General features: G+C 44.9%; 1 protein-coding gene across 1 annotated transcript; it reads right to left on the bottom strand.

The window, feature by feature from the left end:
- Positions 1–719: 719 nt before the first annotated feature.
- fam83hb (family with sequence similarity 83 member Hb) lies at positions 720–27,221 on the bottom strand. Its single transcript, XM_080735223.1, has 15 exons — positions 27,088–27,221; positions 22,238–22,606; positions 15,881–16,045; positions 14,738–14,862; positions 13,484–13,801; positions 11,937–12,236; positions 10,504–10,899; positions 8,968–9,192; positions 8,049–8,197; positions 7,329–7,506; positions 6,528–6,678; positions 4,431–5,312; positions 3,744–4,004; positions 2,878–3,123; positions 720–842 (listed from the first exon to the last, which is right to left on the bottom strand). Exons 1-15 carry the CDS (start codon positions 27,214–27,216, stop codon positions 822–824), a joined length of 3,915 nt encoding a protein of 1,304 aa, XP_080591349.1. The 5' UTR covers positions 27,217–27,221; the 3' UTR covers positions 720–821.
- Between the last annotated feature and the right edge of the window lie 200 nt (positions 27,222–27,421).

Consider the following 27,421-nt stretch of genomic DNA (forward strand, 5'->3'; position numbering starts at 1 on the left):
TCAAACCATCGCTGGTTGATGAAACGTTAGCCGAGACAGAATCAGATCCACTCCTCTTCAATCTAGCCTGGGACCGCTTCACATTTCGTGGGTTTGATCCGGTCTGGAGCGGGAACCGGAAACCACTTTACGTCATGTTGTAGTCCTGCAAAGGACTACAATTTGGCCGGAAAGATCAAACCTAACCCTAACCCTAACCCAACATAATTCCCCGGCGCTCAAGGACATACTTTTAGGGCCTACCTAATAAACTCCTTGATGCGGAGTAGTTTTGCGTTTGGAAAATTCCTTTGGTATATGCATCTTTTAGCGACTGGCAAGACTACACAAGGCTACTGGAGCATTTTAATAGGGATTGGGGAAACAAACGGGGGGAACCAAAACAAAGCGACGCCGCTTCTTCTGCTTGTGGTTTCCGCCTAGACCGGATCAAACGGCCCGTTGTAAAAACGAACACCACGGTGACGCGAGGTTAACTCCTCTTCACTAGGTTGACATAATAATAATATTACTGTATTGTACGTTCTCTAGCAGTATAGTATAGCATAGTACTGTACCAGGGCTTGGCACACGGTGAGAAGGTTACACAGTGCCCTCAACTCCATGACGTTCCAATGTGTTGAAAATGTTCTGCAGCATTTTGTATTTTAGTCCGTGTCGTTTCAAGTGTAGATGCTTAGTGTGGAACTCCAGGAAGCGCTGGTTCTGTGGGCCGCAGAGCAGAGAGGTAACAGTTAGTCTGTTCGTTGGCACGTCGGGAGAAATGGGCGTTGTTGTTTTCTTTTGATCGTTCCACGCGCGGTCCCTCCGCCGGTCTCCGGTTATCCCAGGCTGTTCCCCATCTGTTTAGAGAACCACAGACAGGATAGGAGTGAGAGTGGGCAATGATCTGACACTATGTGCCCCCAGGGACATGCAGAGAATGGCAGGGGCTGACATTTCTAAAGTGGCCTTTTGGTGAAAATATCAATAGCAGACCTCCAAGCTCACAACGCAATTTTCGGTGCTTGATACCACACTAAACTAAGCATAATCAAGTCAATACTGGAGATGTGGCGTAACAGCATGGATTTCTACACAGAGAGGGCAATTCTTTCAACATAAGATACGGCGTTCAAGTTCAGGAGAGTTTGGACAAGTTCATTCTCTTGAATGCTGCCTTCAGGTATGGCATGGAAAGAGGGGGCATTTGCATTTCTTTCACCATACTAAAAACTGCATTCATGGTCTGGAGAGGACACTTTTTAAAGACGGATAAAAGGGCAGGGGCTCAAGCCCCCTTTGATGTCTATGTGTGCATGTGCCTGACGTGCCCCCCCCCCACCCTCACACTACCCCTGCCATCATGCCACTTATTGTGCCCAGTAAACAAGGGCAAACCCTTGCCATGTGGCTGTCATTAAATTTAACTACAACTCCACTAAACATAAGGTGTGTGTGTGTGTGTGTGTGTGTGTGTGTGTGTGTGTGTGTGTGTGTGTGTGTGTGTGCGTGCGCGTGTGCGTGTGTGTGTGTGTGTTTATATAAAGCAATTACATGTTTACTTTGTTTCTGATCAAAATGTATTGCTCTGTGTCTTGTTAGCATTCAAAGAGCCGTTTATGACATCTAACGTGATATCAGGGGATCAGAAAGCAGCAGCTACTGTAAGAGATCATTTTCCAGCCGCTACAATTCTACTTATTATAGGCCAATAATTATTATACTGGACAGTGGATTTGTCTTTTACTGTATGTGAAATGCTGCTTTTTATATTGAAATCAACATAATAATTTGCTTCTACCCTTGTTTATACTCTTGATTTCTCCTCCATACAAACATCACCTCTGCAGTGAAGTGATAAGAGTTTATAGAGTTTGTTAGGATCCCCATTAGCTGGTTCATAACAACTCTGCCCTCATCCCCGCATATCTGACCAAACACCTCCACAAAGTCAGAGACACCCACAGCCGCAACACCAGAGGGAGCGCACATAACGGTCTGATAACACAAACCCATAAGACAAATGTGAGTACATTCTCCTTCTACAACACTGCCACCCAGGTGTGGAATTCCTTGACCGCTTCCCTTAAAACACCTCCTTCAAAACTGCCCTGAAAACTCAGCTTTCAGGAGGCCAGAGACGGAGGTCGTTTTTACACTTCTCCCATAGACAGGCAAGAAGTGAGCACCCCTCCCCTCCTCTACCTTACCCCCACCCCCACATTTCCCCCCCCCCCAACTCTGTACATATAGTGTTTTATACTTGCGATGATACTTGAATGTTTTTTGTTGCTATTTTGTATGTCGATGAATTGAATACCAAGGACCTCCAAAAAGACAACAAGGGCTTTTTTGGGGTGTTCCTTTTAGGCAGGGTGTTTGACTGTACTTGTGCTGTACTGCATTTTTGTCTAATAAAATCAACCATCAAAACGATGCTATTTTAACACATAGGATGCCCAGGATTATTCAACATTTAATCGACAGAAGTCCTGGCAAAAAAGTAATCCGAGTAAATGTAATCAAGTATGTCCTGTTTACTTTCACGATAATATTTTCTTTCAGTCGGGACAGTTTTCGAACAATCGCGGGCCTCAGTGCTTTTGTAACGGCCAATAGAGAAGGCCGCGTTTTAAACATGAAGGTGATTTAAAAGATAGATTAGGAGAAAAATGCATGTTACACTGATGTGAATGAGGGACACAGACTTCCCGGTCACGTGATCTCATGCTGCATTTCGGGAAATGGAGTGTTTCGTCACCGCGATAGCTTTGTACAGTAGCTACAGATTAATATAGTTTACTGTACAACGCGTCAAACGCGTCAATGGGCACAGGGAGACATCAAGGAGATTGGCGCGTTGCTACATCGTGGACCTCCTATGAGTTAACGTACCTCGAAGCGGCTGTAGACCTTCTTCTCCTTCCTCATGCTCTCTATCCTCTTCAGGAGACCCTCTCTCTCCTGGGGGTTGGCCTGGGGTCTCAGGAAGCGGTTCTTCTTCAGGGAGTTCTGCCTCTCCACGCCGCCCTTCTCCCCGTCGCTGTCCAGGTCCCCCCGGGGGTCCCCCCGCTCCCCTCCCGCCTCCTCTCGCTCCAGGCGGTGCTTCTGGCTGTTGGCCGAGATCTGACCCAGGATCACCTGGGTGGAGGGTGCAACGATGAATCAATTAATCAATTTACAGTTTAGGCATTTAGCAGACACTCTTAATCCAGAGCGACTTACAATAAGCAGGGTGATAACATCAATACATTAACATCAGTATCTCGTATTGCATAGACATATCAATCTAAGGGGTCCTCAGAGTTACTACAGGGGGTCCTCCAAATCTTTCTGTGATAGAAACTTTTTTTCTCCTTTTTTATATGCTTGCACTTGAACGCCAGTGTCCATATCCCAGCACTTTAGCCAAAAATAGCAGATCTACAAGCTCACAACGCCTCGCGCGTCTATTCTCGGCAAAGAGGTTTGGTGTAGAGGGGGAAAAAGGGCAGACTAAGTACAGAGTGGAAGGTCAAGTTTATTAATTATTGACAGTTCAAGTGGTTAAATATCTGAAAACACAAATTGACATGATTCCAAAATACCCTGATGATTGTGCTGTCAAACAATGAAACTATATGGAATCTATGAAAAGGTTGTGGGGGTCCCTGCTTCATCTCTCTCTCAACTAAGGGGTCCTTGGCCTGAAAACGTTGAAGACCCCTGGTTTAAATAATTGACCGATTAATTATGAAACTAGTGGTTGGTTGCATCCCTACCTTGGTGTCGTCTCGCAGGTTGCTGCTGAACAGGACTGAGCCGCTGTTGGTCTGGTAGCGGGACGTCCCCGGGATCGCTAGCGCCGCCGTCTTGTGATTGGACGCGGAGGACTGGTCGTGCGCAGTGGAGGTGGCAGTGGCTGTCGGCGGCGGCGCGACTTTGCCCGTTCTGCCCGAGTCCTCGGAGATCTCCCTCACGGTGATCATGGCCTTGTCGTCTCCACTGGACGCTGGTTTCTTGTCCTTGGGCCCCAGGAAGCCCTTACATAGACAGAAAGATAAGTTAGATATTAGATACCTTTATAATTAGATAGCTTTAATGTCCCAAGAAGGAAAATTAGTTGCCCAGAGGCAGCACAGCAGTTAAGGTTACAAAGTTACAGGGAAGTATGAAAAGAAAAAAGTACAGAGAAAAAACAAACAAAAACAACTAAGTATCAGCTATAGAGCGTATGCGCGTGACATCATCATCATACCCGGATGTTATGCAGGAAAGCCTACTGAGTGGCAAAAAACTACTTTCTGGTCTTGACAGCCCATACATCCAAACAGAAAAGTCCAACCTGATTGCATTAAACAATGTTAAACTCACTTTGCTATTCATTTTATGCATGCGCATACCCTGCTGGCACCCGTGCCTAAGGTTGCCTACATCTGTAATAACACGAGTAATAACATTACTAATACCTTGAGGCGCTGTGTCTGCTTCTTGAGGAAGTCCAGAGGCTTGCCGTCGGCCTTGCCCTCCCCCAGGGTGTTGATGGAGGTGTTGGAGCCCATGTTCTTGTGCAGGCCTCCCTCCTTGGCCTCTGTGCGCGTCATGGAGGAGGAGCTGTGCGAGCGCCCCTTCTTTGCCTCGCTCTTCTCCGAGTCCGTGGCCGTCGTGGCGTCCACCGTGGTCAGCATCTCCTCGCCGCAGGAGCGCCGCGCGCCGACCAGCCCTTTCAGCTTCAGCGGGTCCCTCTTGAAGATCTTGGGCGAGGGCAGAGGCTTCAGCGACTTGAAGCCAGACTCTTTCTTCGGGGCCTCCGGCGCTGCGCTCTCCTCTTTCTTGGAAGCCTCCGCCGGTTTCAGCTGCACCAGCGCGGGCTTGGCGAACACCGCGGGAGGCTTGGACGCACTCAGAGAGGGCCTGCGGGTCAGCTCGGACGCCGGCTTGGAGGACGCGGCGGCATCCAGCTTCTTGGGTTCGGGCAGCTCCGGCGACGGTGGGTTGACGGATACGTGCGGGATCTTGGTAGGCGCTGGGGCTTTCATCACGAGAGGAGGAGGCTTGTCAGAAATGTCGGGCTTTTTTTCGGCCGGCTCGGCGGCTCTCAGTGACGTCTCCGTGCCCATCTTGGACGCCTTCCTCTTGGCCGCCAGCTCTTTGAAGTACTGCAGGCGGCTGGCGGGGTCGTTCATGTTCAGGGAGGACGACTGTTGCTCCGTAGACGCGGCGCTCGCGCTCGTCCCGCTCTCCGGCGGCGACCACACCTGCCGGCTCGGAGGTTTGGGAGCTTCCTCTTTGGGTTCGCTTTCTTCTCTCAGCGACGCTCTTCGCTCATTGTCTCTCTCCGTCTCCATCTCCTTCTCCTAGGGGTGGGCGATATGGAAAAATAGGATATCACGTTGTTCTTCCAAGCTGCGTCACGATCACACGATCATATCGCGATTCTTTTTCATGTTGGTTTTTTATGGTTGTTTTAACAGTTACTTAACAGTACAACCACCACCTACCAGGTAACTATAACATTTTAAGTTTAAAGAGAAAAAGGAAAATTTACCCAAGTTACCAGAATGTAACTCTGACAGTATACAAATGAAACCAAATGGACCGCTACGGGTTAGGTAAGGGTCCTTGACATTTTAAAGTTTGAGAACCACTGATTTAGACAAAAATGTACAAGGTTTAAATACATTCTGCAATGAATCTCTGTATTGATAACAATAGTGTGTGCCAACGGTGACGCAATTGTAGTCCTTAGCGGCCATATTTTGGGTCAAACACAGGAGTTTCAATTGTTTGATTGCATAGAACTAATGCTCTACTCCAATCAGAACACCTGTGTAAGGCTGTGTTGACCCAAGAAATGGCCGCTCTTAGAACTACATTTGGCACACAACATAGATTCAACGATCTACAAGCTCATAACGCGCATTGTGAGCTTGTAGATCTGCTATTTTTTGGCAAATGTTCCGCCCCAGAATAATGGGGATTATCACGATAATATTGTAAATCCTGATTTCTTTGTTCACAATAATCGTGACATTTTCATATGATCCCATCCAGGCCCGGAATTTCATCATTTTAGGGGCAAGGCCACTTGGCCTTTGATGTTGTCCATTATTTGAGGGCACAAAGGCCAAATGCCAGGGCAGGAAGGGCATCAAATAAAACAAGATTTTAGTCCATTGAAATAATTAATTACATTTAAGGGTTAACAATGATTTTAATATGTAAACTATCTGCTGTGAAATAAATAAATTGATATTTACAATGTGATCCATGCTCGGCCCAGCACAAATCAAAGATAATGTTTTGGTTTAAAAATGGGGACTCAACAAGACACTGGTGTCTACATGACAAGAAAGAGACACTGGTGTCTACATGTGGACAAGAAAGAGACAGAGGAGAAAGTGGTACAGTCAGCTGGGCTGGGGCATTAAGGCCACAGTGGCCTCAGGTCATGCCATTTTTTGGAGAGGCACAAGGCCAAACTGAGGGGCAACGGCGGCCATGGCCTTCATGAAATTCCTGCCCTGCCCCTACCTTCTCCCGGGTCTTCATATCACCACCCCTACCTTCTCCCGGGTCTTGTCCATCTCCTCAGCCTTCTTCTTCCACTCGAAGGGCTCTCGGTTCATGAACCTCCTCTTCTCCAGGATCTGCTGCACGATGGAGGAGGTGCGCATGGGGTCCAGCTCCTCCTCCTCCTCCGTAGCTGTCTTCAGTCTAGGGGCGCAAAAATAACCCATTAATCCAGTGGTTCTCAAACTTTTCAAGCCGAGACCCACAAAATAATCATATTTTAACTGGGGACCCAACCACCCTGACAAGACACTAAGAGTTGAGACATTACATTTTGTATAACACGGTTCTATTGTGAAAATAGCAGATCTACATGCTCACAACGCCTCGCAACACGAGGCGTTGTGAGCATGTAGATCTGCTATTTTCACAATTTCTGCCTCCAATATTTGACAATTTGGCCAATGTTTAATTTGTCATTTTAGAGGTATGTACTGTATTAAAACGTCCTTAAATTGTCACTTTAGAAATGTGCAGATACCCTCTATACACTTACACTTTATGTTGGTTTGTTTATTGTTGAGAGAGAAAACAGTGTTACATTAAGTTAATCATCTGGGGACCCCCCAAAATAATTTGGGGACCCCCCTGGTTCCCGACCCACAGGTTGAGAACCACTGGATTCATTCATCAATTGATAGTTGATAACCATATCGACCGAATAACCGATGAATTGATAAGAGGGGGGGTTTTTTTAGGACCAAATGGAAAGTTCTCGTCAGAAGAAATTATTTTTTCAAATAATTTCTTAACGGCAATTCATAGATTTGTAGATGAATTGTTATCATCCTCACCCCAGGCCTCCGCTGTGCGTCTCCGTCTTGGAGGAGGAGAAGATGAGTGAGGAGCGCAGGCGGGACGAGCGCTGCAGCAGGGGGTTGACGCGCGTGCGGAACGACTCGTGCTTGGAGAGCCCGCCCTGCTGCTCCGGAGCCTCCCTGTTGAAGTCCACGTCCACCGCCATCTCTCTCCCTGTCACCATTACACATGGAAGATGACGATTAACAGTCACACAAATAATTTCATCAGACATGTCATAAACATATGAACAGTGTTGGGTATCGTTACTTTGTATAGTAACTCGTTAAGTTACATTGTTACTGCCTTTAAAACTAATCAATTATGTTACTCCGCTACCCAATGAGAAAAGTAACTTAACTAGTTACTTGTTCCGTTCCCGACCATTAAAAAAGTTTGGTAAACATAAAAAAAAGAGTGCAGCCTACCGGATTTATGAAGTGCCCAGATAGTATTCTTTTTCACAAAGAAATGACTGAGAAAATGTCCAAATAGCGGAAATAGCTGATCTACAAGCTTACATATAGATGTGTTGTAAGCTTGTAGATCTGCTATTTCTGCTATAAAAAAAAAAAGAAAAAAAAGAAAAACGCTTGAAAATTAATGGAATTTTTTCAACATGGAAACAATTATGACGATTATGACAAAATAATTTGCGATCATCTCAAATAATTGCGATTAGGCGACTATGTAATAATTGTGACGGTCCTAATTACCTCCTCCTCGGTCCCACTCCTTCTCCCGCTCCTGCCGTTCCTTCTCCAGGATGGAGGACTTGAAGTCGGCGCCCGATGGAGTCCCGTCCCACTTGGTGGTCGTTCGAGTGGTGGTGGAGTCTTTCTCGGGCAGGACTGGCTTGCCGTACCTAGGTGGTGGGACGATGTGAGAATGACATGTCACGGTTATTGTGGCAAAGAATAATTGCGATGAACGATATAAGAGCAATAATGAGCAATAATCAAAATATGCTTAAAACTAAAAATTTGATTTTGTTAAGCACTTCAATCCCTCAGCATCCCTATTCTGCGAAGGTTTGCCAAAAATAGCCGATCTACAAGCTCACAGCGCGTTGCAACGCAACGCTCATCGATTTGTGTAGAGTGAAATAAGAGCGTACCAAATACGCTCTTTACAGGTCCGTTTGGTGGATTTAAGTGGTGCTGAATTTACAGATCGACAAAAACGAATTAATCTAAGGGTATGACAGGGTAGGACAATTTAAAATCTCCACAATACGATTATTGTGAGCATTGTTTTTATCACGATGAACAATATTAGCGATTATCGCAGGGGTTTAAAGCAAAACATTTGTTTCCAACGGCCTTCACTGAATGTGTGTGTGAGCCAATCCTTGCTTCATTTTATAGAAGTATCTTCTGAATGTATTCTATGCTAGTCTGGCCAATTCAAATACTCATATCTTGAAATTATAACTGCTTTCTAGTTTGGAGACGTTTTGACGACTTTGTCATTCACGCCATGGCCATCTCTACACCTCCCCCTTATTTTTTGTATAAATTCTTCTTTGCAGATCTGCACTGATCTCAGAAACAGCTCTTATGGAATCCTCCAGACTGAAATCAGTCCCCAGGACTGAGAACTTTAATTTCTCAGTCGTCCCATCCCAGCCCGTACCGCGGTCTCAGGATGGCCGGTAAGGGTTTGGAGTCTTGTTGCTGTTCCCTGGTTCCAAAGCGAGGCGCGGAGGCGTCAGGGCCCATGGGCTGCTGCTGCTGCTGCTGGGGAGGCTGCGGCTCGTCGAAGAAGGCGTCGGGTCCCATGGGCTGCACCAGACCCTCCTCCCCTCCGTCCTCATAGGCACTCAGATAGGAGTTTATCCTCCAGCTCCTCAGGCCCTGCCTTGAGAGAGAGAGAGAGAGACATTTATTATCTCAGGAGGGAAAATCAGTCTCCCAGCAGTTAAATCAAATCATTCAAATCAAGTGCTGTACAACAAAAGTAAAACAGTGCAACGAGAAACCATACAACCAAATAAACAAACAGAAATAAGAGAACAAGTTCAAACTTAAGCTCAGCTGTGGTTAAAAGCCAAATTAAAAAAAAAGTCTTGCTGATATGAACAATAAGGCCATCACACGCTTAGCACTCTCAATAATAAATTACACTGATGATCATCCTCTGCACTGCTACTTCCACCTCATGCCATTGGGGTGAAGATACAGAACCCTGAAGTGGCACAAGGTTGGGTTAAGCAGGAGTTTTGTTCACTCTGCCATCACTGCATTTAACAATCTGCTAAACAATCGCCCCCGTCGCTAAGAGGCTTTTCTGTGCATAGTGGGGACCTGATGATCTGTCTTGTCTTGTGATGTGTTGTGTTGTGTTATATGGTTTTGTGTTGAACAGACTTGTGAAGACAAATTTCCCTTTGGGGACAATAAAGATTATTATTATATTATTATAAGGAGGGACTTAAAAGCTGGATGGACGGCTCAGACCTGACATGAAGTGGAATGTGGTTCCAAAGCCTAGGGCGGCCGCGGCAAAAGCACGATCGCCCCCTAGTAATGAGTCGGGCGGTAGCCGTCAGTAATGAAAGGTTGTAGCGTTGGACCAGTTCAGCCAGGTAAGAGGGGGGCCAGCCCCCATTCATAGAATTTAAAGCGGTTATGAGGATTTTAAAATCAATTCTAAATTTGACGGGGAGCCAATGGAGGGAGGCCAGGACTGGGACTGTTAAAAGTAGTTCACCCCCAATTGAGTATTCACGCCATAGTCGGGGGCCTTAGGGAGATAAAATGGTAATTTCGTGCTAATCAGTCTAAAAGCGCCACATTTTGCACAGATGTAGCCCAGGGCTTGCTTTAATGATTTAGCTAGGGCGCCGCCCGAGTCAGTGACCTTCGGGGTCGCCATAGCAGCCAAATCGACAGTTTTGTGGGTTACATTTTTAGCCCAAGGAATGTTTTCCGTGCAAAACAAATGCTGGATTCAGAATCATGACAAACCCCTAGTTAGACCCCTCACATGCTACTTAAAGCAGATTCCTCCTGTAGTATAGTGTATAGAAAGTCAATGGGAGCCCAACTTGATTCTAAAAAAATAACAGTGTAATTCAGGGGTGCCGTGGACGAAAAGGTTATTTACAAGAGTAAAAACAGTTTGAAAACCCCCTGCATTTAGAGGTCAGAGTCAGTGACAGTAACCTACCTGAGACTGGGGTCAGGGTCCCGCTCCGTGGCGCTGGGCTCATTGAGGAAGGTCTGTTTCTCCGGGGGGTGTGGCTGGGTGGGGGAGCTCTGGCAGGCGTAGGCCTGGCCCACCGTGGGCCGGCGGTGGGACGAATGGGCGTCATACCGCCCCGCCGCTGGAGGGGCGTCGCCCCCGCCGCCCCCCCGCAGGTCGTCCGAGGAGAAGTAGTCTCCCCGGCCGCCGTAGGTCCCGCCGCCGGGCTGGGCGGCGTCGGGCTCCGAGGGGAAGCTGGAGTTGGAGTACTGGTCGATGGGGAGGGGGGCCACGCGGCCCCTCAGGCGGTCGTAGTGACCGTGGCCCGAGCCCGGCCCCCCCGCACCCTCCTGGTAGAAGTAGCTGCTCTGGGACTGCTCTCTGTGAGAGGAACAACACGGGGAAGTGTTATAGTTATGTGTGATTAATTTCGATTTTGTCAGATGCACAGACATTCACAGGTTCAACATTTTGCATCATTTTCATCGTCATATTTCAGTTCCATATCAATCCTCCATGGTGTCATTCTACCGGGTCGTGTTTTCTCCCATTTTTCAAGAAACAGACTATAAGTCTATAAGTAAATCTCTCCATCACATACATTTCCTCCACAATGCACAGCCACTGCTCACTACAAGATATCTATGTACAGTATACAACTCCACCATAAGTTTTATTTAAAAATGTTCTATATCAGCACTTTGTGCACACCCATTTCCCAATACAGAGGCAAATTCTATAGCCTAAAAACATTATGTTTCTACCACTTTTTCAACCTGTTGTCCCTGTATTATTTATACTTATATAAGTCTCAATTGAGAAACATACAGCTGAAATAGTGAAAATCGCTGTGATATACAAGCGACAATATCATCATTATTTTCTTTTCACAAATAAAAAAATTGTGATATGATAAATAGCACATCTACAGTACAAGCTGACGACACGTTGCAACGTGATGCCTTGCAGTTATAAAACCTCTCCAATAAGAAAACACAGATAGTTGAAGATCATCCAAACCAGACCAACCTGTGGTAGTCGGTGGTCGTGTCCGAGTCGCGTTAGATTTTAACCACTTTAACCCTTATTTTATGCTTTAACTATTGAAAAATAGCAGATATACAAGCTCACAGCGCGGCACCGAGTGCCGCGCTGCGAGCGTGTAGATCTGCTATTTTTGAAAAATCGTGAAAATGTGTGCAAGTCTTTGAATATCTTTGACCCGATCTTTGACCCGACTTCTAAATCCTTCTTCTAAATCATGTTGTTCTCAAACTTTTTCATGTCAAGGACCCCCGAAATTACAGGTATTTGGCCGCGGACCCCTATCTCAAAATATGTTGTTCCAGGGACCACACGGAAGCAAATATTAAAGTTTGTTTCGTTGTGTCGTTGAAGATCATCCAAACCAGACCAACCTGTGGTAGTCGGTGGTGGTCTCCTCCAGGTTGTTGAGGACCCTGCTCTTCATGAAGTGCCTGGAGGAGGAGTAGTTCTCCTGGGTTCCCTCGGCGTAGCTGTGCCTCTTGAAGGCCGAGGCGCTCTGCTGCTGGATCTCCATCTGGCGGGACACGATGGAGCGGCCCTGCTCCAGGAAGGACTGCTGCAGGCGGAACTGCTGCTGGGAGTACTTCCCTATGGTGATGCCCCCCGGGTTGCCCGGAGCGTTGATGCCCCCCACGCCCAGGTCCAGGCTGGAGTGGCGGAACAGATCGTTCCTGAAATGGAACAATTATTACAATTTACGATTTAGGCATTCAGCAGAAGCTCTTAATCCAGAACGATTTACAGCAAGCAAGGACGGCACATGGTAATACCAGTAAGGCTCCCTAAATCGGGAGATAAGCGACCGTCAGGTCGCATGTAAAAATCGGCCTGGTGGTGGCGCTAAATGGGACAGATCCGTGTTGATGACATGACAGTAGACATACTGCGTACCGCTTTGCGTGATTTTAGGGCAAAATCTGTAGGAGCAGTGTCCAAAAATGTGTTTAAGAAAATTGGCCTGATGGTGGTGCTAAATGTGACAGATCCGTGTTGATGACATGAGTCTAGACATACTGCGTACCGATTTGCGTGATTTTAGGGCAAAATCTGTAGGAGCAGTGTCCAAAAATGTGTTTTGCAAGAATGGGCCTCACGGCGGTGCTAGAAGAGGGCCATGTGAGAAATGAGGGATGGAGGTTGTGGTTTGGAAGTAAAGGAGTGTGTGTGCAAAGTTTGGCATGGATAGGGCACAACGGTGCCGGAGATAAGAGTAGGGCCAAAAGTGTGACGTGATGTGACTGACAGAGGGATAGACAGCCGGTGGAGGTTTTCATAGTTAACAATTTACAATGTAGGCATTCAGCAAAAGCTCTTAACCCATTAAAAGACAACTTTGTTTTTTTTTACAACAAGGGTTCATATTTTAGATTGTAATTAGAGAAAAGAAAAGATGAGTGTTAAAATGTTTTCATTTACTGCTTTCTATCGTTTTAAAGATTTTGATTTCAGTGTTTGGGGGCATGCGTACAAGTGGCTAAATATGTCTTTTTAGACACAATAAGCCCAGGATGAACTGCAATCGTTCATGGGCAGATGTGACTTATGAGGGCTAGTAGTGTTACTGTAACTACTAATAAAGAAATCGCTCGCTGGCTTATTGTGTCTAAAAATGCATATAGCCACTTGTATGCATGGCTTTGCATGCCCCCATCCCACTGAAATCTAAATATCTAAAATGAAAAATGTTCACCGGCCCAGATCTTAGCGACGGACATCCGTGGAACAACATTTTTTTTTTTCTGTGTGAAAGAAAACATCCTGATCGATATGACAACATAGTGAATTCCCACAACACGGGCACCATCGTGACTTCTGTGGGTCTTCAAAAAGCACAGTCAATGGCGGCACACAATATCTAAACAATGAATGATATCCTGGCACTAAAAGTGTTTTTAAGGTGGAGTCTCACTCTCTGCACCTGCGGAATCCGGGGAGTGCCGAGGAAGGGTTCCTGTCGAGGTCTCCCACTCCCCCCACCCCTCCGTAGGTCAGGCCCAGGCCACGGGGGTTCCTGAGGGACTGGGTTCTCTTCAGGCCGAACCCTGGGCCTTGGCTCAGATAGCTGGAGGTGCTGGAGCTCTCTGAGCCGGCCACGGCCACCACCAGAGACTGGTCCACGCTGAGAGGCTCTGACTGGGCGAACAGGATGCGGAACTCCTCGTCGAAGGTGGCCACCAGCTCACCCAGGAAGAGATGGGCGATGCAGCGGTGGATCTTCTCGTACGACCACATGAAACTGTTGGAAGACGATCTCGTTAAAAAAGAGATGTTGTTTAATAACGGGATTAAAACGAGGTGTTTATCGACCACGTAGGACCACATGAAACTGTAAGAACAGGATTATTCAGTGGTGGAAAAAGTACTCACATTCTTTACTTAAAGCACGATTTCACCACTTTTCAACCTATCTTCATATAATTCATCCTCAGTAATGTTCATGATAAAATAGCATAATTATTTTTTTCTACTTCCAGGAATCCAAGCTAATAGAAAATGCTGGCTTTCTATTCCTGAAAGGTTGCAATGTTATAATGGAAGCCATTGTTCTCACGATAAAAGATATCTAAATATTCTTTTCAGAAATATTGTTTTAAAGAAAATTCTGACAAACGAAGACGTTGCTGGATGATGAGTTTCTGAACTTCCCACAGCTCTCCTAAGAGACTTGGACCGAGTAGAAAGAACGGTGCTATTTTATCATGAACATTAGTGAAGACCAATTATATGAAGATAGGTTGTAAAGTGGTTTAAATAAAAGTATCAATAATGAAATGTAGAAATACTCTGTTAAAACCCTAACCCTAACCCTAACCCAAGTAATAATAAAGCCGATAAGCCTTTTGCTTGTGCTTGTAGTATGTTGTCTTTTGTGAGATCATCAATAAATGTCATCTTGCATAATGTCGGTGCAATGCCATTAAATAATTACTTTGTTGTTATGGTGCTTAAATGTCGTAACATGCTGAACATTCATTGTGAAATCTTACCACTGTACAAATAGGGCTGGCAAGGCCGATTTGGGTTCACTGCCTGGGGAAACTAAATGTATTTAATAGAAATCTCTACAGAAATGTCATAGAAAATTAATAAACTAAATGAAATGCAGTTTTGGTTACCTGTAGTTTGTCTAGTTATCATTACTAAACTAAATGACATGCTGTAGTTTATCTACCTGTAGTTTCCACTCAGCACGGCCCTGCAGTCGGTCAGCAGGAAGCGGTCTTTCACCTGCCCTTTAAAGGACTTTCCTGTCCTGCAGAAGTAGGTGATTCCTGCCACCGTCCTGACACGCATCATCTGGAACACACATCGTACGTGGAGACTTAAAACAATGTTACATCACAATCAGCTCAGTGGTCTTCTGGTTAGAGCAGGGGTCTTCAAAAGGGGGTCCTCAGAATTACTACAGGGGGTCCTCCAAATCTTTTTTTCCAATCCTTTTTATATTAACAACTTGAACCCTAATGTCCATATTCTGAAAACTGTAGCCAAAAATAGCTGATCTACAAGCTCACGGTGTGAGCTTGTAGATCGTCTATTTTCGGCAAATAGGTTTGGTGTAGAGGGGAAAAAGAGCAGACCAAGTACAAAGTGAAAGGTAAGTTTATTAAGTATTGCCGGTTCAAGTGGTTAAATGAAAATACAAATTGACATGAATCCAAAACACACTGATGATTGTGCTGTCAAATGATGAAACTATATGGAATCTATGAACAGGTTGTGGGGGTCCCTGCTTCATCTCTCTCTCAACTAAGGGGTCCTTGGCCTGAAAACGTTGAAGACCCCTGGGTTAGAGTGTCTGCCTTGAGTTCGGGAGGCCGGCTCATACCAAAGACTATAAAAATGGGACCCAGTGTCTCCCTGCTTGGCACTCAGCATCAAGCTGGAAGTCCCTGCGACATACTAGCGCCAGCGAGAACTCACACGGGATACAGGAGGATAAACAGGTGAAATTGGAAGAAACAAAAGACAAAAAGAATAAGCAGGAACTGGAACTGGAACATAATAACTTTGAAGCTGATAAATTATCATTGTAGAGTTCTCTCTCCGGATTGGATGAAATTGGAATCCTAACCTGGAAATGTATTTTCTGTTTAATAAAGAGCTGGAGAGACGACAAAAGCCCTGTTACTGAAGAACGATTCTATAGCAATGATTACTAACAAAATATACAACTTTTTAACAAAAACAAGCACAAGATTGATTTCCTAATAATCAGGTGTATAAATGACATTAATTAGTATTTTGAGGACACGTATCATGTGAAGCAGTTAAAACGTGATTGAATATTGTAAGAAAATGAAAGGCTGCTCACATGAACCAAGTCCAGGTTGACTCTGCAGTTGGTAGCCATGGCGACGAAGTGATGGGCGTTCTGCTCGTCCAATAGGATGTAGACGGGGACGTGGCGCGCCGCCGCGTCCAGGAGGTCCGAGAATATGTCCACGTCTGTAAACATGTCCATCACCACGGCAATGACCTGGGGACATACAGCAGAGCATGTGTGAGCTCAGCAGAAAGGCAATGTTACCTACTATGCTCTAGGCCAGGGCTACTCAACTTAACACTTATGTTGCTATGATTTTTTTCTCTTCAATGTCTCGCGTTGCCATGGTTACCATAGACTTCCATGTAATTGTGCAATTGTGTAAAAAGTGCACGCCCATGCCTAGATGATGCACCACGTGTGTAGATGCTGTTCACAGCTTTCAAACAAAAAAATCCGCTTGGAAATCCGTTCAGGCATTCATGATTTATCAGCCATTATGTTTTCTTCAGATGTAAACAAACATGGCTGCCATGTTTGAAAGAATGGGTTGGTATGGGGGTTAAACATGCAATTTCGCGATCGCGATCATGCCTAATACATTTCTGGAGGTCCAAAAATAATTTTTGAAAAAAAAAAAATCAAAAACGGCCCAAACTCGGGAAACTCTGGGTTGGCACAGCACTAGTACCAATACAAACTCGGGAAACTTGGGGTTGGCACCATATGTGTTAAGATGGCTCAGGGGTCACTCAGAGATATACCAAAAGTCCTAGGGCCGCAAGCAAAATAATTACGATCCTATTTTGGATGTTTAGGCAATGATTTGTAACAAACTACAAGCTTAGTCTAAAAATTAAGGTCCGGGACGCAGGTTGAATAGCACTGCTCTAAGCATTCTCTGTTTTTAGAAGATCCTCAGATACTATGTTGTAAGACGAATAGAACAAAATAGCCAATCTATTGTGTTAATATTGTGACCTTGTGTAGATCAATTCATTTTTTTGCCTTCATTGATAGTAGTAGGTAGACAGGAAACAGGGAGAGAGAGACGGCAAAGGCCCACAACACACTCTCAGGCATCAGATGGGGTGTGCGCCTGCTTTTTTAAAGTTGTTTGATACGTTTTGGCATTTTTTTCCTATGTAATGATGTACACCAGGTTGAAAGTTGTAAAGCCTTGTCAGACAGGGTCAACACAGTTCACAGTTATTTACGACTGAGACTACAGTTGATTGTCTATCAAATCACGAAACGAAAACGCACATTCATATAACGAGTATAATGCAAATTTATTTAATGATAATATATTTATTTGTATAGCGCTTTTCCAAACATGACATGAAAGAACAACAACAAAAAAACAGAAAACTGATTTAATCATCAGCAAATACACTCAGGAAAAACATTTCAACAGAGAGGTTTTGTCCGCAGAAGTGATTTAAACGAAGGCTCTGGTGTTGCTAAACGTAGCTCCACCAGAAGGGCGTTCCCAAGCTCGGTGTAGTAAATACACAGCATATGAACTAACAGCAGCAGCGCTGAATAAATGTGTTCATTGTATTACCACTAACTGCAGTCAATTATTTACCTCTCCCTCTCTCTCCCTCTCTCTCTCTCTCCTCCCTCTCTCCCTCTCTCCCTCTCTCCCTCAACCTGCATGGTGTCCTTGTGCAAGTTAAAACACAACAGACTCACTAATACGCCGACAGGCAGAGAAAAACACTCACATTCTATCTGGCACAGTGGTTTCCAACCTCTCATTCTGGCACTTTGGGTGCTATAAAAAATAAAGTTTATTACGATAACATCATTATTAATATCACTATCAATACCACTTATAACACGGCAGTCCGTTAAAGGAGACATCCAGAGCAAAACACATATAGGGTTAAATCTGCCTTTTATCATACCCCTTCATACCTGCTTTAGTTGATTTTTTTCATAGCTGCCCCTGTTGCTAGATTTCGGCTGCCCCTGTTGCTAGATTTCGCGGCCTCTCTCATAACTAACACAGTGGATTGTCCTTAGGTGCATTTTCGGAGCATGCTTGTTTTAATGATCAATCAATCTATCGTTCCGGCTTGGATAGTGTACTTCTTAAGTTCTAATCATAATCACAATGAACACTCACTGTTCAAGGTTTTACATTTTGTTAAATTACATTTTTACCCGATTTGTTTTATAGCAATGTCATATTATCAACACAATCTTGGTGTTTTGCTAATTACTTGGTTCAAAGGTTGGGAATCGCGGGAATCACAGTTCAGACAGACAGACAGACAGACAGACAGACAGACAGAGGAACAGGTCTGATGACTTCAGTGACATTTTAGACAGGTTAATTATTATGTTGTATTTATTTATATGAGTTAAAGCAAAGCTTAATGTTTTATTGGAATGTGAGAGGTGGAGAGAGGAACAATGTCATGGAAGCATAACTGACATTAGTGGAGCGTAAATGTTTGATGTTCACACACACACACACGCACACACACACTGTGGTGAAATACTGTGGTTGTGTGCCGTTATCTCATCCTGTCTGTGTGTGTGGGGAGATTTGGAACGATAGCACCAGCGTTCCTTCGTTGCTGATTTTGTCAAGACATTGATTGGTTTACCGACGATCCTAAATTACTATTTCTATGCATTTGATGCATTGCCTTGTACTGTCCTTGCTTATTGTAAGTCGCTCTGGTTTAAGAGCGTCTGCTAAAGGCCTAAAGTGAGTGAAGAGCAGGGGTATTGGTTCAGTATCAGTGTTCTCCCTGTCTCTCCAAGTCTTTAGAGAACAGAAAATACATTTTCAGGTCGGGATACTGATTTCATCCAATCAGAGAGGAGAGAGGAAATCATAAAAGATAGATAAACTAATGGAAACCAAAAAAACGAATGAAACAACATTGAACCTGAACATGTATTTTAGTTTGCTAAAGAGCTGGGGAGACACCGTTACTGAACAAACACCAACAAGTGATTACTATCACAATACAGATTTAACTTTGTAAAAAAACACTTTTTGTTTTAATCAAAATAACATGGCTTACAGCTCCTCTAGTAATGTACTTACAAACCATAATATTGACTTAACGTCATTACAATTAGTTTTTCCTGACATGACTAATACACAAATACAGTAGACGGTAATAAAATGTGACATTTGTCTTTGAAATGCCATTCTCTCACGTCTGGTTTGCTCCGTGTGAGAAGAGAACCAGACATGCAGGTTTTCAAATATCCCTCCCTCCCTCCCTGCCCTCTGCCCTTCCTTGTCTCTCTGAGGTCTGAAACTGGCCACTATTTACTTATTATTCTATCAATTCATCGAGTAGCTTTATGCGGGGCGGCAGTGGCTCAGGGGTAGAGAAACCGCCATTAGAACACAGAGGGTTGGGGAAGGGTTCCCAGTTCGATCCCGGGCTCCCCCAGAGTCAGTGTCAAAGAGTCCTTCAGTAAGACTCTGAACCCCTAGTTGCTCCTGATGAGAAGGTTGGTGCCTTGCATGGTTTCCTCTGCTATTGGTGTAATGGTGTATGAATGTGTGTGTGAATGGGTGAATGTAATATGATAATGTAAAAATAATGTAATGTGCGCTATATAAATGCACCATTTACAGTCTACCACCCCTGGTACTCACATGTAGGGATGGGACGATATGAACATGTCATAATCACGATTATTGTGACAAAAGAAATCACGATTTACGATATTATCAGAAAATGGCAGATCTACAAGCTCACAAACTTGTGAGCTTGTAGATCGGCTATTTTTTGTCAAAGACATTTGATAGAGAGTGAAAAAAAGACTGTATCAAGTACGTGTATTATAAGTACCTTTTACCAATCATAGAGGGTTTAAGTGGTACCAGATATGCAGCTCGGCAAATAAAAGGTGAATTGATCCCAGTGCATGATGGAGGACGATATCACGATGAATTTACATCTCCACGATACGATTATCATGAGTGTTTATCATGATTAACGATAACATCGCTTATCGTCCCATCCCGGTAACTGGTAGAGTCGCCAGAAAACATACTTGCAGAGATTTTTATTCTTGCATTTGTTTTACTGAGAATAAGGTTAGATATAACTTTAGGATTAGCATATATTTCTGAGGTTAGGATTAGCAATAGGTTTAGGTTTTGGCACCGTTTTACTGAGGTTAAGGTTAGGAATAAGGTTAGGTTTAACCGTTTAGGCATATTTTACAGAGGTATATAAGGACATTAAGGATCTCAATGGCAAATAACGAATACGACTTGCCTTACTCGAGTTTCCTTTTAGTTGACATTGTACCAGTGAACTGTACTGTCATGAAACTGTACCTTCTCCTATCCAACACTTCTAATAAATACCTCAATCAATTAGGACATTCACGAATAGTGATTTTTAGTATTCGAATTTGACCTCAACGTAGTTGACAGGACAGGCCAAACTGTCAAATATTAAGTAAGCAAGAGGCAAACATTGTGAAAATAGCCGATCTACATGCTCACAACGCCTCGCAATAGCCGATCTACATGCTCACAAGTTCACAACGCCTCGCAACGCATGTAGATCTACTATTTTCACAATATTTTTCTGTGGAACCGAGTTACATTAATACCTACAATTCCAAGTGCTTGTCAGGGTGGGGGTCCCCAGTTCAAATATGTTTATTTTGGGGGTCACAGCCTAAAAAGGTTTGAGAACCCCTGGTAGAGAGCATTAACAAATTCATCCACCAGGGGCATTGACAGCTCATTTTTATGACTTCCTATCTAGCCAAGCTTTATAAACTATATATTTTTGAGTGGTGGTCTCACCGCCACTCCTGTAATCAGGTTTCACGATGTTACTGGCCGTACGTGTATGTATGTCTGTCGCCTGTCATACTTCTCCTGACCACACACACAGACCACAAACACACGTTAAAGGAGGGGCGCTATTGAGCAGGCAGACTCACTCTCTCTCTCTCTCACACACACACACACACACACACACGCACACACACACACACACACACACGTAGCAAGGAGGGCACGCGCGCGCGTGCACACACACACACACACACACACACACACACACACACACACACACACACACACACACACACACACACACACACACACACACACACACACACACACACACACACACACACACACACACACACACACACACACACACACACACAAATGTCCGCGACTGGGTGGCTGCAACAGCACGCACAACGTTGTGTGTGTGTGTGTGTGTGTGTGTGTGTGTGTGTGTGTGTGTGTGTGTGTGTGTGGGGCTGCTCGCGCTAATGTTGCAGCCGGAGACATAACTCTGAGCATGGAGAAAAGTCCAACGCTGAGGTATACGCAATGTTGTGGTTTCATTGGAAGTGGCGTGCCGCTGAATGGAGCTCCCTGCTTGTGTTCCCACTACTTTACCTTGCATTGGATGTTTATTTTTCGGCGCTGTTGTGTGCACTCTGCACTGCAGCCTCGTCTGTCCGTCCGTCTGTCCGTTCGACATCACCCAAGTAAATCCTGGCTTATACTTCATCACGGCGTGTTCCGTGACAAAATGTGTCTGATCTACAAGCTCACAACGCCTCGCATCCGCTACGCGTTGTGAGCTTGTAGATCTGCTATTTTCCAGGCGCAGAAACTTGCAGCGCAGCGCACATTATTCTTTGTATGATTTAATAATCTAACATAGCCTACTATTTAAACACTTTCACAAGCCACAGTGTGGCTTAATATTCACATTAAGAGTAACAAGCAGGCACGCTGAATGCACTGCACATTAGAACAAGTTTGCTTGTGAGTGTAAATCAGTGGCTTCCTCAAAGAAAAAGAAAGGAGGGGAAAAAGCATTGGAAACATAAGGTTCGGGCCTCGGCGCGGGTCGGACGCATTTTAATGATTAATGCTCGGGCGTCGATTCGGGTCGGACAAAAAACTGTCGGACACGGCCCACACGGGTTCGGAACGGACAGAAAAAATGGGCCCGATCCCAGCTCTAATCTACAAGCTCACAATGCGTCCACCCGTCCATCATTAGCTGAGTTTCTTAAAGCAGGTAAAAATAATAATAAACAAATAATAGTTGGAAATAGTTGGATTTAAGATCACAATGCGTCCGTCCGTCCGTCCGTCTGTCTCCCGCCACTGTTGAGCATGAGCAACCTTGCAATCCATGTATTTGACTATTTTTATTTGACTATTTTTATTTGACCACCACTCAGTTCACAACAAGGTGTGATTTTTAAAGAGAAAACAACAATTCGACTTTGGTGAACAACGTCGAATAGTGACTTAGAATATTCTAATATTTGGTGAAAGCCCTACAATCAATCAATCAATCAAAAGGCATAAACCATCAGCCCAAGTGTTTTCCGGCGACTCTTCTGATATTCCCCATCCCTACTCACATGCTGTGCGTCCTTGATGAGCCTGCGGGCCTGCATCTTGATGCTGGGCATGTCAGGGTCCGAGGGGTTGACCAGGGTGGTGACCTCCGTGGGGCCGATGAAGCTGTGCTGCTGCAGCGGCCAGCCCAGGTCCAGGCCCGGCGCCGCGATGTCCGAGTGCATGGGCCAGTAGGTGTCTGAGGAGCCGTCCCCGTCGGGGACCCCCTCCTGGTGGTGGTGGTGGTGGTGGGGGTAGGTCAGCTCGGGGACCCCCGCAGGACCACTCTGCTGCTGGCTGGCCGGGGCCGTCAGGGTGGCCTTGATGTGGTCGATCTCTGGACGCGAGAGGAACTCCACCATGTCTGAGCTCTGCAGGAACTCATAGTAGCCCTGAGGAGAAGATAGTAGATGGTAAGTGATGCATTCATATAGCCCTTTTTATCCAAAGTGCTTTGCATAGATTTACATTCACACACACATTCATACAACGATGGCAGAGGAAACCATGCAAGGCACCAACCTGCTCACCGGGAGCAACTATAGGGGTTCAGATTCTTGCTCAAGGACCCTTCAACACTAAAGCTGGTTGCAGACTGCTTTTTTCAGCCGAATATCGGCACGAATTTCGGAGCACGCAAATAAAATAATCGCGTTATGTCAATCACGTTTGCACACTGCCGCCCGTTTCGTATTTATTTTTGGACCAGGGTTGATTTCTTTCCAATTTTCGCAGCTGTCGCCACTGGATCCCTTGTTCTCTCATTCTCTCCTCTCTCTCTCTTTGGCCAGGATTTCGGTTATCCAAAACGCAACAAAAAAATGCAGCAGTGTGCAACCAGCTTCATACTGGGGTAGCCCGGGATCAAACTGGGAACCTCGCGGTTCCTATCCGGCTCATGGGTAGAGCGGCTACCGGCTGCTCTACCCATGAGCCACTATTGCCGTGGACAGTGAATTGAGTACAAGGGGCCCCAATGTAACCAAGCCATTGTGCTTTCTTGCGTTTAAATCCTATAAGTAGACCTTGAATCTGAACTGTACTGTGAGAACAGAAAATAAATTATTCAGTCAATCAATCAAAACATACAGGCACACGGTGAAGGGACCATGGAAGACTGTGAATTGAGTACAAAGGACCCCAGTGTAAACAAGCCATTATAGCCAAGCCATAATAAGTTATAGTTTTAAAGGTCCTCAATTGAAACAAACCATAGGCTCTTTTGGGTGTATCCTTTTAGTTGACCTTGTACCAGTGAACTGTACCGTCAGGAAACTGTACCTTTACCTATGCAACCTACTAATAATAAAGTCTTCAATCAATCAATCAATCAATCAATCAATCAATCAATCAATCAAGCTTTTGTGGGTTTAAATCCTAATAGTAGAGCTTGAATCTGAACTGCACTGTCCTGTAGGGCTGTCACAATGATTACATAATCGTCTAATCACAATTATTTGACATAATCACGATTATTTTTCATAATCGTCATAATCGTTTCCATGTTGAGAAATGTTCATATATATTTTTTTTAAGTAAAAAGTTGGGGAAATAGCCGATCTGCAAGCTCACAACGCGTCGCGATGCGACGCGTTGTGAGCTTGTGGATCGGCTATTTCCACTATCAATGTTCTTTTTTAACACATCGGACGCCCATGTGGTTTTGACGTCTTAATTAATTTGCTGGTGCCCATGGCAATGCGTCATTTTACCTACCGGCGAGAGTACTGGCGAGAAAGGTAATCCGAGTATGTCCTGTTTATTTCGCGAAAATCTTTTCTTTCAGTCAGGACCGTTTTTATCATTTCTAAGCCACAGTGTTTGTGTTACGGCATGTAGAAGAGGCTGCCGTTTTGAGAAAAAAATGAAAAAAGGAAGAGAATCCGGAGAAAACAGCATTTTTGTGCAGCCGCTAAACAGGAAGTCAACGAGACACACAGCACGTCCGGGTGACGTAATTGCGCGCTGCATGTTGGGAAATGGAGTTTGTTTCATCACCGCGGTAGCCAAGTGCTGTAGCTACAGTACAGTATAGTTTATTGTACAACGCGTCAAACGCGTCGTGGGCCTCCAGCGACATCAAAGAAATTGACTTGTAGACACCACGTGGGCATCCGATGTGTTAAGTATAAAGTTGTCAAATATGTCAGTAATTTCTTTGTATATTTAGGTTATGTGTCATATCTACCATGTGCTACAAGCCAAACGGGAATGTAATTGTCAATGACAAAAAACACAATTAAATCGTTAATCGCAATTATTTGAGTGACAATGAATCGTCATGTAAAATGTCATAATCGTGACAGCCCTACTGTCCTGACAGATAATAACGTATTCAATCAATCAATCAAAACAGACAGGAACATGGTGGAGGAACAATGGCAGACAGGCAGGTAGACAGAAAGACACAGACAGACAGACAGACATGATATGAATACCACAAATACTACAAATACTTGAAATGCTCCAAGCGTCACTTTTCAACATTAGTTAACCTCTATGGACTCCCTATGTAGAACGAGCAAACATCAAGGTAATGAGGCGACCAAATAACAGGGTGTCCACTGGAGAAGAGGCGTCCTGTTGTGTTGAGTTCCTCATGCTCTATTCTGTGTCATTAAAGGCATTTATAAGCTCACAACAACACGGACACGTCACACTGCAACACATTGTGATGCTCAGCATGGCTGCAGCAGTCTAGACATGCCGTCTATAAGATGGTCTGTCTGTCAGTGTGCGTGCGGGCATGCGTGCGCGTGAGTGTCCATTTAAAAACAATTAAATGTCTCAAGACCTCAGGAGGGACCACCCAATACCTCCCCAGAGGAGCCTCTTGTTGGAAAAAAAAATAGAGCAGGAGAGGGGAGTTTAGCCTTGGCCAGGAGGAGGAGATGGGCAGTGATTTGGCCACCACTGCCGACCCTGCCATCAGGAGGGTGTAGCGGTTCACGGGTCGAAACACCTGATGATCGATGGTTACCGCCTGAAGATATCAAATTTTCCTTGCCAAGGCTACATTCACCAAACGTGAATGGAGGAGAAGCATCGTTAGATGTAATTATAATCTTGTGCACACTGCCAATAGGCCAAAGTGAATGTTTTTGGAAAATGTATCTTTTGGAAATATTTAACGTGAATTCTATAATGGAAGTCAATGGCATGGGGCTCTGATCGAGCTAAACACAGACTGTATCATACTGTAGAATAGATACCACACTGTTCCCATGTGGATAATTAAATCTGCCATGTTTACACCTTCTTGTCTGTGTAACTCATAATCATGTTTTAAGATTTCCTTCATTTGTACTGTCACTGAATTCAGCGTCGTAGGCCTAGACCATCATCTTATATAAACACAACTGACACAAGGACACTCTGAGTCTCACTTCTGCTGAGTATAGGAACATTAGAATTACAGAGATTGGTGGATAATAATTATGTCAGAACGAGTGTTCTGAATGTTGTGCAGGGATTGACGCTAACGGTTGCCTGCCTGACTGCCCGGGACAGGTAAACAAAATAGTCAGGCAGGTGAAGTTTGCTACCAGGTTGCCCAACCGGGCAGGTGCACATTTTGAGTAACATAATGAGATATCTGTTTTTAGATAAACAGTACTAGACTTGAGTGCTGCTCTCTCTCTCTCTCTCTCTCTCTCTCTCTCTCTCTCTCTCTCTCTCTCTCTCTCTCTCTCTCTCTCTCTCTCTCTCTCTCTCTCTCTCTCTCTCTCTCTCTCTCTCTCTCTCCCCACACACACGCACGCACGCACGCTCCTTCGAAAACGGCTAATCTACAAGCTCACATTATGATGAAGACACGATGAGCACCCGACTAGCTGCAACTAGTTATAAATCAGTGGGTGTGAATACGTTTGCAGGATTACAATCTCTCCAGAGAGTCTCTGTCGCGACGGCGCCTCTCTCTTTCTGCATGCACTCGCAGCGAGCCATGCTGCAAAGCTAGTCGCGAGCCGCATGCAGTAGTCGGCATAGGAGCGAGCCACGAGCAGCTCCGACGCGCGACACATTGTTTTCAGATCGTTATTCACGTTGCGACACACAAGCATAAATCATTCGAAGATAATCCTGGTTTGTAAAAAGAAAACACCAGAATAAACACTTGCGCAAACATCACATTTTCTTAAAACAAATACAGTATCTCTGCTCCACTTTCATCTAGACCAGTGGTTCTCAACCTGTGGGTCGGGACCCCCAGGGGGGTCCCCAAATTATTTTGGGGGGTCCCCAGATGATTAACTAAATGTAAAACATTGTCTTCTCACTCAACAGTAAACAAACCAACATAAAGTTGAAGTGTATAGAGGGTATCTAAAACACTAAACACATCTAAAATGACAAATTAAACATTGGCCAAATTGTCATATATTGGAGGCTGAAATTGTGAAAATAGCCGATCTACATGCTCACAACGCCTCGCAAAGCGAAGCGTTGTGAGCATGTAGATCTGCTATTTTCACAATAGAACTGTGTTATACAAAATGTAATGCCTCAACTCTTAGTGCTTGTCAGGGTGGGGGGTCCCCAGTTAAAATATGATTATTTTGGGGGTCTGGGCCTGAAAAGGTTGAGAACCACTGATCTAGACTACTATATTCTCTTCTCCCTTCCACACTATTAATGTTTACCTGTAGATCATGCTCCACCAGGGCATCGATGGCCAGCCGGTACTACTCTATAGTAATGTTATACTCCAGGCAGTACTACTCTATAGTAATGTTATGCTCCAGGCGGTACTACTCTATAGTAATTGTTTATCTGCTCCAGGCGGTACTAACCTGTAGATCGTGCTCCACCAGGGCATCAATGGCCAGACGGTACTACTCTATAGTAATGTTATGCTCCAGGCGGTACTAACCTGTAGATCGTGCTCCACCAGGGCATCGATGGCCAGGCGGTACTCCTCCCGGTAGTGCGGGGCCAGGTAGTTGGGGCTCAGGGGGTTGTCCCCCATTCCCACTGAGGAGCTCTGGGAGCGGTGGGCCATGGTGGAGAGGGGGCCCGGGGGTCACGGGGGTCCGGGGGGGAGAGGAGGGGGGGGGGGTGGGGGGGGGGGGGGGGGGTGGTCTTCAACCTGTGGAACAGAGAGACACAACTTTTAACCACATGAACCCGCAGCATCCCCGTGGTTAGGACCGTTACGATTATTACATAATAGTCTGATCGCAATTGTTTTGTCTTAATCGTCAATC

Source organism: Nannobrachium achirus, assembly GCF_963921795.1.
Source record: "Nannobrachium achirus genome assembly, chromosome: 10".
Taxonomy (NCBI): Eukaryota; Metazoa; Chordata; class Actinopteri; order Myctophiformes; family Myctophidae; genus Nannobrachium; species Nannobrachium achirus.

Coding starts and splice junctions, on each gene's coding strand:
- fam83hb (XM_080735223.1), bottom strand. CDS start 27,216: ATGGCCCACCGCTCCCAGAGCTCCTCAGTGGGAATGGGGGACAACCCC. Junction 22,607..27,087: donor TGGTGGAGCACGATCTACAG/GTTAGTACCGCC, acceptor TCTTCTCCTCAG/GGCTACTATGAGTTCCTGCA. Junction 843..2,877: donor AGGTCTACAGCCGCTTCGAG/GTACGTTAACTC, acceptor TTCTCTAAACAG/ATGGGGAACAGCCTGGGATA.